The following is a 20,930-nucleotide window of genomic DNA, read 5'->3' as shown; positions in this document are numbered from 1 at the left end:
GCGATGGTCAGTGGAAACAAAAATCATCAACCTATTGATTCAAAATCTCACCGAAATTCAAAGTAAAAATGTGAAATTACAGGCTGATTAGACATGCATGAATTTCATTAAAGCAACTCATAATGCATGTCAGTAGTACTCCAGACAATGTCTAGGCATGCTCCTGAAGATTGTCTGTGTCTGTGGCAACCACCTGCAAAACCTTTCCCTTTTTGGGGGTTGTCTTACTATTGCCTCTCTAGTCTCCAGTCACTATTATTTTGAGCAGTGTATTATTGTTCAAACTCTGGGGCGTTCAAAATCCCAAACCTAAGACCAACCTTATAAAATTGTTTTCAGCCTATTCCCTACAAACATGGCACAGACCTTCAGTTTGGTCTGACTTGCATTTACGCATTTAGCAGACACTTTTTTTCCCAAAGCCACTTACAACCCAAATTCCGGAAATTTAGTTTTCATAAAACTAAATTCCATTCATCTCCAGAACACAAATTAAGATTATTTTGATGAAATCCGAGAGCTTTCTGATCCTGCATAGAGCACAACGTAACTGAAATGTTCCCAGACCCAGAAATGTAGCAATAATAAAGTCATTATTTTTCTTTTCTTCACGCACAAAATTATTCTTGTAGCTTCGTAAAATTACGGTTGAACCACTGATGTCACATGGACTACTTTAATGAAGTCTTTATTACGTTTTCTGGGTCTGGGAACATTTCAGTTACATTGCTCTCTTTGGAGAGTCAGAAAGCTCTCGGATTTCAACCAAAATATCTTAATTTGTGTTCTGAAGATGAACGAAGGTCTTACGGGTTTGGAATGACATGAGGGTGAGTAATTAATGGCAGAATTTTCATATTTAGGCGAACTATCCCTTTAAGTGTTTGTGATTCAAAGTAATGAAAGTAAATGCTGCCATAATAATAATTCTAATGATTTATTTATTGAAACAAATAAATCAGTTTGCATTTCATCAAACTACACAAAAGAAAAACAAATTAATCTTTATTTCTTTTCATTACATTAGTCAATAAAGAGCAGATTTAGTGAAACTGTCCAGCTAAAGAAACTATTTAAGCTTTGGAAAATGTCAACTAATATTAATCTTCAACAAACTGATATTATTTTAGTGTTTAGTCATATAGTTTTAAACACTTAAAATAAATACAGATAAAAAAAAAAAAAACAGAATTAAAACATGAATTACAATAACTAACAAATATTTTGATTTTATCCAGTGTGCTTTTCATGTTCAGAATTTTTACAAATGTTCATAATGTCAACATTAATTGCTGTTTGTAACCCTACATAATTCAGTGTGAATCAGTATATTCAACAAGGAAAATATGAAGCAGGATTTGATTTTATCTATTGAGAATCAAGACCAGGACACACAGTGTACCACACCAGAATGAAGTCAGAATATGAATTGTGTTTGCTAAAACAATGCTTAAATAGATTTGGCTACTCACATTATCCATTAGCTCACATGGATAATTGGATATCAAAATTCTTTGGAATAACATAATCAGATGAATCTTTTACAACAAGACCAAGAACACGTCTTAAGAAAGTAAATAGGGTCAATTTCATGTTGACTAATACTTATATATATATATATAAGATTCTATTAACACTGAATGTCTTTGAAAAATTGGCTCTCAGTCAGTAGTTCCTTCATTATACATTCCAGTATTTAAAAAAACAAAACAAAAAAAAAAACATAGTTCATTTGAAGAGGGCAAAACCCTCCAGCATTCAATACAAAGAAAATAGACATTTGTCCCTCGGGAGAAACAACACAAACATAAGCCATGCTCATGTCACAGAGGTCATGTGCACATGTGCACACCTTCATTTAGCAAGTAATTGGACAGATATTTATACAGCTGCTTGGAAGTGCATTTCAAACCAGATGAACTAAAAACAGAAAACAAAACACTTTCAAAATAAATAGAATTTTGGCTCAGAGACCCCAACACGATGACTGTGAGAATGTTGATAGTTGGTAAATAACGTAAAACTTTGTAACAAACTATGGAAATGCAAATGTGTTTTGGGGGTCTTCACACATTCTGGGACCTTGAGACACCTTGCTGAGCTGAAAGCCCATCTGTTATGGGCCATTAGGGGTGTGAGATCTAAATAAATGCTACAAGATGCTGACAAGCATCCTGACTGGATTATGTTGTCAACTCAAGTAAATAAACAGTGGAAATCAACACTGTGAAGCAAAACAAGAAACATCTGTGGATATACTTCTGTTTTCAACTACAACAGAGCTTTTCATGAGATGATTAACATCTTTTTTTTAGCCCTGGGTTAAAGCCAGATTTAACCCTGGGTTAAACAATACTTTTGCAATATTCAGACACAATGAAATACTACAATGTAGGGGCCAGATGTTTTGTGTCAGATATCCAATCATTAACTGCTTCAATTCTTACCTCAATAAATATCCTCATTTTGAATAAAGTCATCCAAAAAGCTCAAGTGAAGAATGAAAGTGGCCAGTTTATCATAGAGAAAGCATTAAAAGATGAATATCTCAGGCAGACCCCTGTGTATAATATAATTGTGGCAAACAGGGCAGGGCCGAGAGTCGTGGGGATGAAGCGAGGCCGGTGGTGCGAGTGCTAATGAGAAGACACCTGCGTGCCACACATGTCTCGGAACTACTGTATATAGGGAGATATATAGAGGAGTAATGACAATGGAGAGGACCAGGTCTGGGATACTTTATGTTTTGTCTGTGCAGCAGTCGGCCATGAAGTGGCTGCCACTTGCATTGGTTATTTTCTGAATGAAGGTTTACGTTTAATTTGAGCAATTGCAATTTCACAATGCGCATGATATTTTATCTATTCATGAACAACCCGTTATCTAGTTTAACCAGGGGCTAACAATGCTGAAATATTGAATATTTAAATTATATTGTGAACATTTTCAACACAAACCTCCCTAAATTAGGTTTATTTTAGTTTATTCATAACCTAGCAGTCAGAATCAAAGTGCACAGTGGGGAATTGCACTATGCACACTGTGTTCAGAACAAATTTTGTGGGTACGTTTGAGTCATTACCTAATTTAATTCCTTCATTGAACCAGGCACCAAAATAACACTTGCAAATAAACTGAGCTATATTAATTCTTAGTGAATTCCCCCACTGCATTTATAAAAAAAAAAAAATCATGATTAGCGTCCAGATGCACGATAATCTTTAGAAACCAAACCACAGTAACTACATCAACACTGAAGCATTAAAAAATATTGAATTATGACTGATTTGAAATACAATTTTAGATTCTCTCTGAATCTAAACATAATAGAGCCAAACCCATTTGTCACCAGAGCTGGGTAGATTACTTACAAACTGTAGTCTGTAACAGATTACATGATGAAAACTGTAGTTAGTAACCAGAGCTGGGTAGATTACTTACAAATTGTAATCCGTTACTGATTCCAGATTACACGACAAAAATTGTAGTCAGTAACGTAATCCGTTACATTACACATTTTAGGTAATATAATCAGATTACTTTTAGATTACTTTTGATTTAACTCATTTATCACATTGATTTAAATAGCATTATATTGTACCATAATGATGTAAAAAAAATGCAGAGTAAGAAAACTTGTTCCATTCATTGTAATTTATAACATGAAGTGCATTAAACATTATATTGCATCAAGGTTTCCCAAACTAGGGTTCGTAAAGGAACTGCAAGGGGGTTGTGAGTTTAATGAAAAGCTGACAATTAATTCAATCATAAAAAATTTAAATAAATCATTTTAAAACAAACTCCCTTTCGAGGAACGTCTCTTCACTTGGCGGCCATATTTGCAATGCCTCCGGGCAGCTCATACAAGACCAATCTTAATGAATGGAGGAATCCTGAAATCTCACAATTAAATTCCATATGTCACATCAGCAACAAAAATATGAAATTAATTGCCCCATGAATGTTGTTTCTTATGCTCAAATAGTATTTAAAAAGCTTAATTTTCAGGCTAGACCAGCCAATGTGCATGCGGAGTCATAACGTGCTTACAACTGCGCATGTGCATTGACTGGCCTAGTCAGGGCTGCGTTCAGCCCCGACAAAACATTGCAAAACGTTTTTTTTAAACGGAAATGGTGGTGTGTTGAACACCCTGTTCTGATGACGCAAGAGTTGCAACTATGGCAGCTGAGAAGGTCATTCTTTGTGTTTTGTTTTTTTTTACGAATTTTCTAAGCCTGATGAAATCAGTATAAATACGTGTTACAGTCACTGCCCTTGCCGTCCATTCTTATGTAAATCATTTAATTACCATTGTGTATGAAATTTGGTATATAAATAAACTTGCCTTGCAATGAAGCTAAAAATATAACCAACTACATCACCATGTTGATATGCTATATTGTTACTATAAAACTCTTACGACAAACATGTCTTCTAATATCTTCAATTGTTGCGTATACCGAGCTGCAGCAAACGGTATTTGTAAACGATTTACTTGGACCCATTGTGCGAGCTGTCTCTTTAATACAGCGTGGTTTATATACATATTGCTGCTGATGAGAAAACATATCTCAAACCCCGTGGCATAATGTTTCCAGGAAACATGTCGTTCAACCCGGAAACCACAGCAAAATGTTGCGCACCAGTTTGAGCTTGAACGTACCCCAGGTTTCTATGGGAAATATGGCTCTTCCATTTAGAAGGTGGAACTATTCCTCCATATTGCTTGTTACAGTTTCTCCAATTCATAAATATAGGAGTGAACCGTCTTTGTATTTCTATAGACTTTGTTTTAAATAAAACACTTACTAAAAGAGCTGAAATATTTTTATTTACCTGCATGCCATGTGATCATTAATCAACATCAAAGAAACTGTGAACATGCAAATGTGATGCTTAATTATTGGAAATATTTATTTTAAAATTTCATGGGTACTTAAAGCAAATTTATTTAGTGAATAAGGTTTAGATGAAAAAAAGTTTTGCAATGCCTGCATTACATGTAACTAAGAAATAACGTGAATATGTGCAGTTATAATTAATAATACATGGTTAAAAAACCTACAGAGTAATAATTCAAATAAAAATGTATGTGTTCATCAGTAGTTGATGCAATGTTGAAACCCTTCTTAAACCTGAAATGATTTTTGTAAATCCAGTGGTCAAATGCCGTCGCCACCTAACTAATAACTAGTCCAGTGGTTCTCAACCTTTTTTTCCACCGGGCCGCACTATGGTCCAAGTGCAAGTCTCAAGGGCCGCACGCATGTCATTTACATATTACGTCATCAATACAAACAAACCAGATTTATAATATTATGTATAGCCTAAATATTATGGTATCTAAACGATTACATTTATTGAAATAAATAAATAAATAATTCTACTCACCATTCATAAAACACCTGATGCTGTCGGGAGCTGACCAATTTTGTGAAATTCTGCTCGAAAGGAGTAACAGCACAATGAAGTTGCGATTGTAAGTTGCAGTCTGTAAGACGCACACGGAAGCGTGACTTGACACGTGCTTACGAAATCGATCACGTTCACGTTCGGCACGGCCCGCGAATGCCCCACCTTGGCGCTGGCCCTGATTCAGCATGGTGGGCCGCATTTGAATTCGTGATGGGCCGCATGCGGCCCGCGGGTTGAGAACCACTGAACTAGTCTGTGTGAATGTCCACAAAAGTGAACTATATATACATATATAATATGTATATAATCGGTAGGCTATTTTAGAAAGGAAAATTTAAAAGATAAAAAAAGAGAAATTAGGGAGAATCAATGAATTATGAATAATTTATTGCTATTGTGTGAATACTATGTAATCATGTAATCCATAAAAAAAGTAACTGTAGTCTGATTACGAGTATTTTAAAATGTAACTTACTCTAATTACAAGTACTTAATTTTTGGAATCTGATTATGTAACCCTGATTACATGTAATCAGTTACTACCCAGCTCTGTTAGTAACGTAATCTAGGTTGGTTACTTTAGCTAATGTATTCTCTACTTTTTAGATTACTTTTTATTAAACTTGTTTAACACTTAAACATACCATATTGATATAAAACAGCAAAGAAAAAGAAATTATATTCCTTAAAATATTTCTTTGTGAATATAGTCAAAGCTGCATGGTTTGAGACACAGTAGGATTTTTATTAAATTAAATTATGAATAATTATTACTATAAATAGATAAAAGGCTTCAATTTGAGTCACTGTTACTGGTATTCATCCATGGATAAAAATTGTAGAGAAAAAGGGACAAACTTTGCCTTGAGACATGAAAGCCCACCCCAGCGCACAAAACACAGCTCTGAAACAGATACTTGTGGAACGAATGTCTTTCAACGCCATTGTTCTGCGGTTCTCTAGAACTTCGGAGAGGTCCTCTGTGTTATTCAAGAAGACATTGATCAACATTTCTGACACGCAAGTTTCCGTGGCCAAAGAACAGTCTGTACCAAAATCTGTTTTGCCACTACATTCATACATTTGTATCCCCTGTGGTGAATGCTTTCATGATTATTAGAGGCACTTCTTGATGCTTTTGGTCCTTTTCTGAAATCAATCCAGCTAAATTCTTTTATTGCTGTATGTTGTAACAGTTCACATGGTTTGTGAGCTGAGGGCTAAATATAATATTATTGCTGTCAAGATAACATTGGCTCTTGCTGTATTCTGGAAGCGCAGAGGAGCAGGCAGTAAAATTCAAGATTAAGAAAACTTCACTGCTTACTTTATGCCATGTACTGAAAGGAGCGCTGTCGACTGATTAAAGCAGGGTTTCCCTAACAGGGGTACTGCAAGGGGTTTGTGGGTAGATAAAAAGCTAATAATTAATTATACCGAATGTTAAAGTAAAATAAATAAATGGGCATTTCATTATAATTATCAAATGTTTATTTTTTTATTTTACAGCACAAGTGTGTACTGTATAACAGTAATATATTTCTATTCTAATCATTTAAAACATACTACTACTAAACATAATTGTATAATTGTTTTATTATAATAACATTAGAGAAGCGTAAACATGTAAATATATCATTAAATTATTGAAATATTAACTTAAAATCTCAGGGTGTAGCTCAAGTAAAAACAAGTAATATTACATCTAAGGGGTGTGGCTGATCAAAAAAAGTTTGGGAACTCCTGGATTAACCCTTTTAATTTCTAATAGTTATAGTTAACGTGCTAACGCATTCAGTTCCTTTTCAAGGAAAGAAAATAAAATCAGATTATTTAATTATTAGGTTCATGAATTTATGTGGATTCTGCTTATGTTGTAAATGTTACTCATCTTGCACAAATACCAAAAAGCGAAATCACAAAACAGGATAAGACAGTAAGTCAGTATATAACATCAAACTGAATAAATGTGGCAACGGTTTAAATAATGAAGTGTTAAAACTTACTGTATGTGTTAATATGTTAACTGTGACAGCTCTAATTGTATGTGATAGCTGATTCTAAATCATAGAAGTATAGTCTTCTATACTTCTCTGGAAGACAAAGATGAATTAAATCATGATTGCTGTTCTTAAAACATTAAGATATGACCCACAGAACGACCGTCAGTGCGAACAGGTGCATCTCAGTGTCACTCCGCCTCATTGTACGTCACTATTTTTCTTTGGTCATGTCCCAAATGACGCACTTGATATTGACTTGTGGTCTTGTGCTCTTTCCTAACACATGTCTGAGAAGTCTGTAGGATGTCCCATTGATCATTTCATGATTCATAAGGGTTCTCCTGAGGGATCCTTTTTGGCCACAATGTGCCCTTGATGCCCTTTGCCAAGCTCACCGTAACAAAGGACCAACTGAAAGTCTTAGTGGCTTGCCATTGCAAGAATTTATGTGGAGGATGACTGCAAAGGTTGAAGGTGGCATTTGAGACAGGACTTTTGTCTCTGATGTTAATAAACTGTCATAATGAGAAAATGTGGCAATAAGGCGCACCCATCTGGCTAGATAAGCCCACAGGATCCTCAGCAGAACAAGCATCACAGGTATGTTGTGGCCTCGCGGTTCTCACGTTCTTTGGCCTGGGCTACAGCTACATTGATGCACTGCAGCCACTCTTCCGCATGCTTCTCGTCTTGAGCTTTCAGCACGTAGGTTTTGCTGTCGGTGAAGATCTCGAAGGCTCTGGGAAGCCCGCGGTCACGCCTCTTCTTTGCAACCACCTTAACGCTTTGCACTTTGCTAAGTTCAATTGTGCTGTTGTCCAGTTCATCCTTCTGTGAGTAACAAGAGGGAAAAAGCACCTTCAATCAAAGCTAATGCTTTACACTCTAACAATCAGGAAGCTTTGCATGGACCACAGCCATGTGCATTGAGCCAGTAGTCTAAGTCAGAGCCTACACCTCGTCTGCACTGAATTTTTGAGGTTCACCTGACTCCTATCAGACCTGTTATTTCCCTTGTAGAAAACAAGTACACTTTAACAGAGTACTTATTGCAGAAATAATATACTTTGAAAGAATATAAGTGCAACTAAATGTAATGTTTTTGGACAATTTATTGTATGTTAATTTAAATGAAGACATCTAAATGCAGTCAATGAATTTAAGTGATTTTTTTGACCCACATAAGTAGGACTTAAAGTACAAGACTTTTAAGTACATCTTATATGTAATTTAATAATCACTTCTATTGTCTTTGAAATATAGTTAAAGTGTACTGCGAAATGTACTGAAAAGCACTTATTGTAAACTAAAATATACTTGAATGTCATCTTTGTTTACTTGTATGTCGTGTGTTTAAATATGTTTATAATTACACATTTGTGATGAAGTTGCAGTTTAGTATATTTTTAAAATGTATTAACAAACTAGTTAAAATTATAATCAGGTACTTTACATGTGCTTTAGTATGTCAACACATCAAAATAAGTGTACATCTTTAAAGCACATCAAACGTTTTACATGTTAAAACATGATTTAATGTAAAACTCATAATTTTCACAAGGGTTACGGTGTGTTTAAATAATATACAATCTTGCGATGACTAGTCAACTACTAATCCCTGATGGCAAAACACAATGGATGGGGTTTAGGTTATGGGGTTTTCGGTTGGAGGATCAAAGCGTGCGTGTCCTCTCTTGATGGTTCCAGTTCTCTTACTCTATTGTTCTGCCTGTCTCTCAACTTGTTTTTAAGAGGCGCTGCACAAAGTTTGCCAAAAATGAGGATTATCGTTGTTTGTGTCCACTGATGAGAATAAGGAACATTAAAATGAAAGAAAAACTACAGAACTGCAAGCAAATTAAAGGCATAATAAAAACAAGATACCGTGACAAGAGACCAAATTGTCCTCAAAATCATATTGAAAGAGCTTGTGTCATGCCTGATAAAATTAAGACTCTGTCAAGACTTTGCAAAATAAAATGACTGTAGCAATGCATCGCTTTTCCAAATCAAGATTTACAAGGAATCAAGATTTAATGTGCTTACAGCTCTGACAAATGAAGCCATTTTTACTAAAAAATCTTTTGCTGGCTTTCTGTCAGAATACTGTGAGACTGACTGATCTTAGCTTTATAGTCACTCTTTGTATGTCATTGTTTTTGTTATGAATTCTCTTTTGCACAACCCTAAATGGCTCCAAGTTATATGGACACATAGTAAACTGGGTCTTTGCTTTGTTTAAACACAACAGAGTGATTTTGACAAGACATTTTAGTTTTATTTAGTTGAAGTATATCCCTTCAAGGCAACGTTTTGGTGAATCTCAAGATTAAGTGATGGATTTTTATAAAGAACTGATCATCTTCCATAAAGCAGGGCGCTAGACTAATAAAATTACAACCCGAATTCCGGAAAAGTTGGGACGTTTTTTTTTTTATTTTAATAAAATGAAAACTAAGACTTTCAAATCACATGAGTCAATACTTTATTCACAATAGAACATAGATAACATAACAAATGTTTAAACTAAGAAATTTTACAATTTTATGCACAAAATGAGCTCATTTCAAATTTGATGCCTGCTACAGGTCTCAAAACAGTTGGGATGGAGGCATGTTTACCATGGTGTAGCATCTCCTCTTCTTTACAAAACAGTTTGAAGACGTCTGGGCATTAAGGCTATGAGTTTCTAGAGTATTGGTTTTGGAATTTGGTCCCATTCTTACCTGATATAGGTTTCCAGCTGCTGAAGAGTTTGTGGTCGTCTTTGACATATTTTTCATTTAATGATGCGCCGAATGTTCTCTATAGGTGAAATATCTGGACTGCAGGCAGGCCTATTCAGCACCCAGACTCTTCTACTACGAAGCCATGCTGTTGTAATAGCTGCAATATGTGGTTTTGCATTGTCCTGCTGAAATACACAAGGCCTTTCCTGAAATACACGTCGTATCAGGGGAGCATATGTTGCTCTAAAACCTTTATATACACCTTTCAGCATTCATAGTACCTTCCAAAACATGCAAGCTGCCCATATCGTATGCACTTACGCACCCCCATACCATCAGAGATGCTGGCTTTTGAACTGAACGCTGATAACACGCTGGAAGTTCTCCCTCCTCTTTAGCCCGGAGGACACGGTGTCCGTGATTTCCAACAAGAAAGTCAGATTTGGACTCGTCTGATCATAGAACACTTTTCCACTTTGAAACAGTCCATTGGACGCGACGGCGCTTCTGGTCCATGTTCACATATGGCTTCCTTTTTGCATGATAGAGCTTTAGTTGGCCTCTGCAGATGGCACGGCGGATTGTGTTTACTGGCAGTGGTTTCTGGAAGTATTCCTGGGCCCATATGTCAATGACAGAATCATACCGATGAGTGATGCAGTGTCATCTGAGGGGCATCCAACAAAGGTCTTCGGCCTTGTCCATTACGCACAGAGATTTCTCCAGTTTCTCTGAATCTTTTGATGATATTATGCACTGTAGATGATGAGATTTGCAAAGCCTTTGCAATTTGACGTTGAAGAACGTTGTTTTTAAAGTATTCCACAATCTTTTTACGCAATCTTTCACAGACTGGAGAGCCTCTGCCCATCTTTACTTCTGAGAGACTCTGCCTTTCTAAGACATCCCTTTTATAGTTAATCATGTTACAGACCTGATGTCAATTAACTTAATTAGTTGCTAGATGTTCTCCCAGCTGAATCTTTTCAAAATGTTCAGCCCTTTGTTGCCCCCATACCAACTTTTTTGAAACCAGGCATCAAATTTGAAATGAGCTCATTTAGTGGATAAAAGTGTACAATTTCTCAGTTTAAACATTTGTTATGTTCTCTATGTTCTATTGTGAATAAAATATTGGCTCATGTGATTTGAAAGTCTTTTAGTTTTCATTTTATTCAAATTTAAAAAAAAAGGGCCCAACATTTCTGGAATTTGGGTTGTACTAGTGAGCCATTATCTCCTAAAATAAAACATCTAACAACTAAAATACTTTTTTTAGTCACTAGATTATAGAATTGCTCATGGTAGTTCAGGAACACTGTTTTTCATGCTCGTAATCTTTTGCAGTCAGTGAAGATTCACAGGCAGATGCAAGAAAAAAAATAAAATAAAAGAGGGCATTTGACCTCTAATTAGAATGATACACTAACTAACATTTTTTTCTGAGGACTTGATTTGATTGAAAACAAATGAATTAAATGATTAGTCATGCAAAAAGTGACATTTTCTCTGCATTCACTCACTGTCATGACATTCTAAACCCATATGACTTATTTTCTTCCATGGAACACAAAATAAGATTTATGGTCACCCTGCTCTATTCAGTATATTGAAAGCAGACCAGTGATCAGAGGTAGCAATACAATAGCTTTTGGAAGCAATACAATAACTTTGTGTGAGAAACAGACATAAATTTAAGTCATAGTTCACTAATAATCAGTATTGCTCTCAGTTGTCGTTGTGTTTTTCAAACTTGCTACTTTGCAAAGAAAACGGCATTTGGCATTGATGTCAAACTTTGGTGACAAGTCTAATAGTGGCATGAAAAGAAAGATTGAGCAAACAGCTTAAATTCTGGTTTGGTTCTTCCACAGGGCTACCATTTGACTTCTGAAGATCTGGAACATACCACACAAGTTGTATGGAATATGTTTGGAATAAAGTTTTGAAAAATTAAGATTTTAAAAATGTTTTTAAAGTGTCCTATGCTCACCAAGGCTGCATTTAAAAAAGAAAAAGAAAAATCAAAATACAGTAAAAACAATAATAAATTGTTTTTTGCTGCTTAATACTTTTGTGGAAACTGTAAACTTTTGAAAGGTAGTGAATGCACATTTCCACAAAAATATTACACAGCAAATAAGGGTGAGTAAATGATTTTTTTAAGAGTCTTGACAGTAAGGAATGCATAAATAATACATTATGAGGTCTTGTGAATAAGACACTTACTGATTTTCCTCTTCGAAAGAGAAGCTGGTTGCCGGCGAGGGTAAAATAACGTGTTTTCCACCTTTTGATGAACTTCCAGCGCACTTGTTTCTCTTTCAGCTTCCCCTCAATGAGTGGCTGGCCGTCCTGGTTAACAACTGAGTAGAAAGAGTAAAAATGAAATTGTCAGACAATGTCAAAGTAGAGTGAAGAACCACAGAAGTTGTATGGACTATTGTAATTGTGCTTTTATGTTTTGATGAAATGAGGATGAGTAAATGATGAATTGAAATTTATAGGACAAGCCCTATAACATTAGCCCCTTTCACAGAGTAGGCTAATGCCAGCAAATTACCATAAAATTACCAGAATGATTTTTCCGGTAAACACACAAAATCTGCTGTTCACAAAATAAATAGTGTTCTGGCTTTTTACTATTAAGAGACCATTCAACACATCAGCACCGAAATACTGGTAAACTCTGTGATGTCAGTTATCAGGAATTATGCTGTGTTTTGGAGAATGTAGCATTTGGACCAATCAAATTCTTGTGCACAAATTACATGAGTTTCTGATTCTGCCTTGTAAATTAATGTCCCTTTTTCGATTCCAATCAAGCTACATGCTCTAATGCATTAATACTATAAGAAGGTTATTTTCTGTGGCCATGAAAATATCTTGTCTTAGAGTTGATATGAAATTGCACTGAACGTTCGCTGGACAAAGAGATTAGTTGATGGGAATTTAATTCTGCTACAGTTACTACTGGCAGTTGATATAAATAATTGTCATTATTTATAGACATTCCCTTTTGAGCTAATTTGCTACAAGGCGGCGGCAGCTTTAGAGTAGAAACCGCAACACAATGATCAAAGATGTCCAAATAACAGATTTAAATAGAAAAAACTATTTAAAAAACTGCAAACAGCCTGGAATAACATTATGCCTGTCAGAACTTTATGACTGACCCAAAGCAGACTTCTTCCGTCAGCGTGTCCAGACCTTACGTGCTGTCATTCCAGTAATCTTATTTTTTATTCACACATAGCATGGCACCAGTTATTTCATACCTGAAAATAGCCAAAACTGATTTACTGGTATTTCTGAAAAGGTCCTGTTCACACATTACCTCTAAAGGGTAATTTACCAGTGATTTGCCAGTAATTTACCAGGAAAGATAGCATGTGTAAAATGGGCTACATTCTGCCCAAAGAAAATAGAAACAGTCACTCAGCACTCAACACAAAACAATATTCTTCACTCACACAGCCATCCTCTTCTGGACCTACTCCATGCTATTTACACACACAGAGAATTAAGGGTGAAGTTTTCTCATTAGACGAACAAAGGAGTGTTGCTCAGTGTTTACCACCACGTGGAAATATCTGGTGTGGTTTCAGGCACGGTGAATATTTTGTCTCCAGCCTGTGTTTGCAGGGTCTGTCTGAACTACACAAAGCGTTTCACAGATCTCTCATGGGTCTATTTCAGTTAAACAGGAAGCTGTGTTATAGCCCTTCCAGGATGGTACAAAGCAGCCCATTGTCTGAGTTTTCCTTTTTTTCAGAAAGGAAAACAGATGAGAATCTGCAACACTTTGATAGCCCGCTTAAGATTAAGCAAGACTGATCTCTGATAATCACCTAACTATGATCTCAACTGGCAGAAGTTAAGCCCATGGTGTATTAAAGAACACTGGATTGCTGATTAACACCAGGGTAAAAAAAATATCGCCCTTGACCTGCCTCAGTTCCCTGGAAAACAAAAAAGGGCCATTTGTTTTTTGGTTAAATTAGGTTAGTATAATAATTTAATTCTGGGATATAAAAGGCACATTCTAGGAATAGGGTACAAAACAGGGCCTGAAAGTCTTAAAAATTAAGTCATTTTCTTTTTTAACAAACTGTCAGTAAAAGAAGGCACTTAACCCTCTGAAAATGTTGTTCTGTTATTAAAATTAGTAAAATAAAACAAAAAACACATTGAACGCCAATTCAACAGATTATATCAAAACAATGATGTATTGGGTGTCGGATACACTTGAAGTGGTACAGCCAAAATCATAATTTCAAATCTTAAACTGACAAAACAACTGATAAGCCTTAGAGGAGATAATTGTTGTTCTGGTTATTTCAACCCAAAACTTTCTGCAGATGTCTACATTACAGTGCTGGTAATGAGTGATAAATTAATTAATGTGTGTTTATCCCATGAGCAACATAATAATTCTCTATTATGAAATCCAAATGAATTCTTTTTCATTTTACTTTGAATTTTTTTACTCTCTGCCTCTCTCTGGCATGCTTGAATCAAAGAACTTGTATGTGTGTGAGAACATGAGCAAAACAAATGTAAAATGTATGTTTTGTAAATCCCAGAATATTAAAAGCATCTGTGCTGTAGTCTGCATTACATTTGTTTGACTAGAATGATTTCTGTTCTGACTTTATTTTATTGTGTATATGATACTTTACTTAAAAATGAGTTTGTTTGTGGTCATGAAAGTGAAACATACACAATGATAAGAGCAGATGCCAAAACTGATGCTCGGTAAGTCCAAAGCAAGATAGATCCTGAGAGGAATTTTTGTCTTTATGAAATTACACAATGTCCCAAAGCATTGTAGCTGTTTGTGACGCACACAAATGTGCTCTCCCATCACAAGCGAAGTACAAACCTGCAGTAAACAGTATATTATACTAATTTGGATGCAGCCCATTTGGAAATCTGGATTTTGGCAGTTCCAATTCACACGTAGCACAGAAAGCAACAACAGCCAATGGGAAAAGAGTTTGAGTAAGAGGTTTGGAGCACTATGTTACCAATACATCAATATATCCTTTGAGGTAAGTATTGTTTATTCCAGTTCTCCTACAATTGTAAATTTATGCAATGAGGGTATTGCTAGTCACTGTATGGAAAGAAAGGCTTGTGTTTATTTTTCTGCTGGTTGGTGTATGTTATAGATTTTTCTCTTGGCTTTGGCCAGCGTTCTACTTTACTGTTGATTTAGAGTAACTAAAGAAAGAAGCTCTGACAGTCAGACAGGATTCCAGCAACTCCTGCTGAGAATGTGGATTCACTTCTATAGCATTTACTGGACAGAGTTTCACATATTTTAGTAAAGTTGGAGTACATCCAACTCCATGTCAAAAACAACACATAAGATAAAGGTTCAAGAGTTTGTCTGGGGCTTTGAAAAGGTTATATATATATATATAGAGAGAGAGAGAGAGAGAGAGAGAGAGAGTGTGTGAAAAGGTCACTATATGTTCATGAAGTTTAAATAATTTGGGTTTAACATTTTACAAAATAAGACACATACCGTACATTTACAAAATTAGCTATAACATTACAGATTAAATTCTGGTTTTAATGGGTATTTCTATTTAAAGTTCCCCTTGGAAATTTCGGTCAATTTAGGTACCACTTTATATTAGGTGTCTTTAATTTCAAATATTAAAATTTTATGCACAAAATGAGATTATTTCAAATTTGATGCCTGATACAGGTCTCAAAATAGTTGGGATGGGGGCATGTTTACCATGGTGTAGCATCTCCTCTTCTTTTCAAAACAGTCTGAAGAAGTCTGGGCATCGAGGTTATGAGTTTCTGGAGTATTGGTGTTGGAATTTGGTCCCATTCTTGCCTGATATAGGTTTCCAGCTGCTGAAGAGTTTGTGGTCATCTTTGATGTATTTTTCGTTTAATGATGCGCCAAATGTTCTCTATAGGTGAACGATCTGGACTGCAATCCAGATCGCCAATCCAGCACCCAGACTCTTCTACTACGAAGTCATGCTGTTGTAATAGCTGCAGTATGTGGTTTTGCATTGTCCTGCTGAAATACACAAGGCCTTCCCTGAAATAGACGTCGTCTGAAGGGAAACATATGTTGCTCTAAAACCTTTATATACCTTTCAGCATTCATAGTGCCTTCCAAAACATGCAAGCTGTCCATACTGTATGCACATATGCACCCCCATACCATCAGAGATGCTGGCTTTTGAACTGAACGCTGATAACACGCTGGAAGGTCTCCCTCCTCTTTAGCCCGGAGGACACGGCGGCGTCCGTGATTTCAACAACAATGTCAAATTTGGACTCGTCTGACCATAGAACACTTTTCCACTTTGTAACAGCCCATTTTAAATGAACCTTGGCCCACAGGACACGATGGCGCTTCTGGACCATGTTCACATATGGCTTCCTTTTTTGCATGATAGAGCTTTAGTTGGCATCTGCAGATGGCACGGTGGATTGTGTTTACCGACAGTGGTTTCTGGAAGTATTCCTGGGCCCATTTAGTAATGTCAATGACAGAATCATGCCGATGAGTGATGCAGTGTCACCTGAGGGCCTGAAAACCACGGGCATCCAACAAAGGTCTTCGGCCTTGTCCCTTACGCACAGAGATTTCTCCAGTTTCTCTGAATCTTTTGATAATGTTATGCACTGTTCAGCCCTTTGTTGCCCCCGTGCCAACTTTTTTGAGACCTGTAGCAGGCATCAAATTAGAAATGAGCTCATTTAGTGGATAAAAGTGTAAAATTTGTAAAAAGTTTAAACATGTGTTATGTTCTCTATGTTCTATTGTGAATAAAATACTGGCTCATGTGATTTGAAAGTCTTTTAGTTTTCATTTTATTCAAATTTAAAAAATGTCCCAACATTTCCAGAATTCGGGTTTTATAAATTCTACACAGTTTTCTTACGTAAACTAAAATGTCAATTAAAGGTTTTTGAAATGTACAAATTAGACAGGACCGTGAAAGAAAGATGCACCTCGTGAAATTTCTGCAGCAAGATAAGCAGCATCATTTTGGTAGTTTTGAAGCTGTATCACTGCATTCTCTCCCCCTTGTTTGCATTTCTCATTAATGTCGGAGGCGAACTCTGGAGAACTCTCAAAGCACATAATGTGCTTCATGAGCTGATGACACACCAGACTTCTGTCAGACCATAACACTGCCAAGGTATGTGCTGCCTGTCCAAGCTTTGCTTACCCTTCCCCAAGTCCTTATTTCTATAAACATTCACCTCGCTCTATTGACACTTTTCCACTGCATGGTACGGCACGGTACGGTTCAGTACGGCTCACTTTTGGGGGTTTTTCCACTGGGTACAGTAGCTGGTACCTGGTACTTTTTTTAGTACCACCTCGGCCGAGATTCCAAGCGAACCATACCGCTACCAAAACGTGACGTGTAAATTCTGCTGATCACTGATTGGGCGGAGAAAATCATCACTGCCTGCGTCATTTAACTTGCGGCATGAGACACAAAAGACCCGCTAGATTATTTTGTGTATCTGGATTTACATGTTGAATTTATGTAATGTTCAATCATTCTTCAATTTAAAAAACAAAACAAAAACAGACCCGCTAGATTTAAATCAGCATAAACAGTGAAGGATAATCCCCCCCACTCTAAAGCGATACTAAACTGCAGTGGAAAAGCAAACCAAGCCGAACTGATCCGTGCCGAGTCGTACCAGGCAGTGGAAAAGTGCCATATTAAGAATCATTACAGCTCTCTGCTAATGGAAATTGTCCCACATTCCAAATAAGTAGAAAGGAGGTAGAATGTGTGCTACAACCCTTGTTTAATGAGCGGCTCTTGCTATTGAGGTTTCAATGAGTCTTTTATTCCCACCTTGGCTGCTGGATAGTGGTATATAAAAACATTTCCTGTCTCCTTAAAGTGTCTCTTTGTGGCCTAAACATTTGCTTTCTGAAGTAAAGTGACGGCATAAAAATTTCATGTACTGTAGCAATCCAATACTCCACCAAACAGCAGTGAACAATTTTAACATCCCGCTCCGGGGGTGTAAAATATTCAAAGTAGAAAAACATGAAGAGTAACAACCAAAAACCAGAGTAAAGACCCAAAGCCTAGAAGTACTACTGAGCATAAAATATTAGAAGTGCTGGTAAATTAGCAGTTTTCTGGGATGAGAAGTTGTAACATTACCGGTAGCATTAATCTGCCAATTTTGTGACAATTTAGCAAGGTTAATGTGCAAAATCGGCTACTGACTGAACAGTCCTACTGTATATTGTTTAACCAATGTGGTTCAAACAATGGAGGGGTGAACATGTTACTGTGGTTTTGGGAAACAGTCATGAGAAGCTAGTTAATTTCTCCAACGTTGCAGCAAGTTACGTCACTGTACCGGAAATGCACCCGTTTGTGTTGGTCTCTATACAAATTTCCAGATTAGTTATGACAAACAAAAATTATATCAATAGATTAAGTAAACTTCCATTTAACAAAATTTCAATTGATTACATATCATTGTGAAAAATAGTTTTGCATTGTATTGATTTTAATTAGCTAGTAGTCACACAAATCTTAGCTGGTGAAGCTAGTCAAACTACACTGACCTTCTGATGAAACTTATGAAGCAATGAAGCTATTATTTTACAGGATCACATTGTTTTAGACCTTACTACGCAAACTGCACCGACAGCAATGCAGAAGCTCTGTTACACACATGGAAAATGATGGCGTGTTTCAGCAATATCAATGCTGAGACCTGAGACTTTCTTGTTTTTAGTGATTCAAATGCCTATAAATGATCTCAGATGAAATAGCTATGCTCCATGTGCACCAATTTACAATATGTTTCATTGTTTTTGGTAAACATTCAGGCCAGAGGCGAAAACCTTCTCCATTGTATGTAATTGGTTCTTGTGGAAAAAGCACATCTGTGTATCTGGAGAAGATTCAAAACAAAGCAACAGCAATTCTGGATGCACTTGAATGGGATCAGAAGCCTCTTTGTCTAAATGATGAACATGCTAATGCTGGACTGATGTAAACTATCTCAGCTACAGAAACGAGACAAACCACCTTCTCTATTTTTTGTTTCTTTCTTCTCCTCATGGAAAGCAGATTTCAGCAATCATAACAGAGGACTGAAGCTGTATGTGACATCTGGAGTCCTGATGTGCTTTTGCAAAATCATGTAGCTGCTAATAATTAACGTCAGAGAAGGATCAACTGGAACTCTTTTAAAATCATGACTGTTATTTACTGATAATCTTGCCCTCTAGTGAGCTGTTAACAGCTGTGACCGGATCGAGTTAGTGAGTTCAATTCAAGAACCAGATCAGCCCAAGCTGTGAACAAATAATTATGTATTCATTTAAAATAATTATAAATAATTATTTATTCATTTAAAAAACTCACCATTTCTTCTCTCACACAACAGGAACTAAGTTTGGTTATTTGCAACCGAATAACCTTGGTATATTGTCACAGGTTTGAGTCATTTATTGTGTGCGTATGTTTATAGAAGACCAACAAGAAGCAAATCTCATTTACCTGTGGCTTTCTCGGGGTTACTGCACATGAAACATAGCCAGCTACCCTCCTCTTCACTGTAGCTGAACAGGTCAAAGAAACGAACCTCCTCCAGATACATCTGCAAACTGTCCACATCCTGAGAGTGAATTCAGAGAAGGAGTGATGAAATTTAGCAGATGAAGCTACTCCACAGCACTGAAGATGACACACAAGAGAAATGGTCATTAGCCGCCACATTTCTTTTGCACATTTTAATGGAATAGCATAGACATTGTTGAAATATGTGTCCTGAGACATCAAACCTCTTTCTGTTATCACTTGAGATTCTGTAATCACCAAAAAAGTAAGACAGCAACACACTATTGTTTTGCCAATCGAAAGACTTTGAGGCGCTCTCTGTCTGCCAGTTACTGTGGGTATGGTTTGCTGAGATATCTCTTAAGGGCAAAATATTGGAGAGAAGCAAAGTCTAGCTGAAGCTAGCAAAATGGCTAAAACATTTATGACAAAAGTGCTACCTTGCGCATGTACAGTGGGGCAAAAAAGTATTTAGTCAGCCACCAATTGTGCAAGTTGTCCCACTTAAAAAGATGAGAGAGGCCTGTAATTTTCATCATAGGTTTACCTCAACTATGAGAGACAAAATGAGAAAAAAAAATCCAGAAAATCACATTGTAGGATTTTTAAAGAATTTATTTGCAAATTATGGTGGAAAATAAGTATTTGGTCAATAACAAAATTTCATCTCAATACTTTGTTATATACCCTTTGTTGGCAATGACAGAGGTCAAATGTTTTCTGTAAGTCTTCACAAGGTTTTCACACACTGTTGCTGGTATTTTGGCCCATTCCTCCATGCAGATCTCCTCTAGAGCAGTAATGTTTTGGGGCTGTCGCTGGGCAACACGGACTTTCAACTCCCTCCAAAGATTTTCGATGGGGTTGAGATCTGGAGACTGGTTAGGCCACTCCAGGACCTTGAAATGCTTCTTATGAAGCCACTCCTTCGTTGCCCGGGCGGTGTGTTTGGGATCATTGTCATGCTGAAAGACCCAGCCACATTTCATCTTCAATGCCCTTGCTGATGGAAGGAGATTTTCGCTCAAAATCTCACGATACATGGCCCCATTCATTCTTTCGTTTACACGGTCCCAGCTCTCTGCAGGTCATTCACTAGGTCCCCCGTGTGGTTCTGGGATTTTTGCTCACAGTTCTTGTGATCATTTTGACCCCACGGGGTGAGATCTTGTGTGGAGCCC

At 36.6% G+C, this 20,930-nt stretch overlaps 1 protein-coding gene across 3 annotated transcripts in view; it reads right to left on the bottom strand.

Moving 5' to 3' along the window:
• Window positions 1-757: 757 nt before the first annotated feature.
• The window catches only part of veph1 (ventricular zone expressed PH domain-containing 1), a 124,502-nt gene continuing 104,329 nt past the window's right edge, over window positions 758-20,930 (bottom strand). For 2 of the 3 annotated variants that reach the window (XM_058752120.1, XM_058752121.1), the window contains exons 9-11: window positions 19,690-19,807; window positions 12,383-12,519; window positions 758-8,255 (exon numbers count right to left, since the gene is read on the bottom strand). In XM_058752120.1, the coding sequence (XP_058608103.1) occupies window positions 8,019-8,255; window positions 12,383-12,519; window positions 19,690-19,807 (492 nt within the window). In that variant the 3' untranslated portion in view covers window positions 758-8,018. The remainder of the gene's footprint in view (window positions 8,256-12,382; window positions 12,520-19,689; window positions 19,808-20,930) is intronic. The other variant, XM_058752122.1, reaches the window with a different exon arrangement.

This window comes from Onychostoma macrolepis, chromosome 18 (assembly GCF_012432095.1).
Source record: "Onychostoma macrolepis isolate SWU-2019 chromosome 18, ASM1243209v1, whole genome shotgun sequence".
NCBI classification, from domain to species: domain Eukaryota; kingdom Metazoa; phylum Chordata; class Actinopteri; order Cypriniformes; family Cyprinidae; genus Onychostoma; species Onychostoma macrolepis.
The sequence above is the reverse complement of the archived record's forward strand: the minus strand, read 5'-3'. Positions and strand labels throughout refer to the sequence as shown.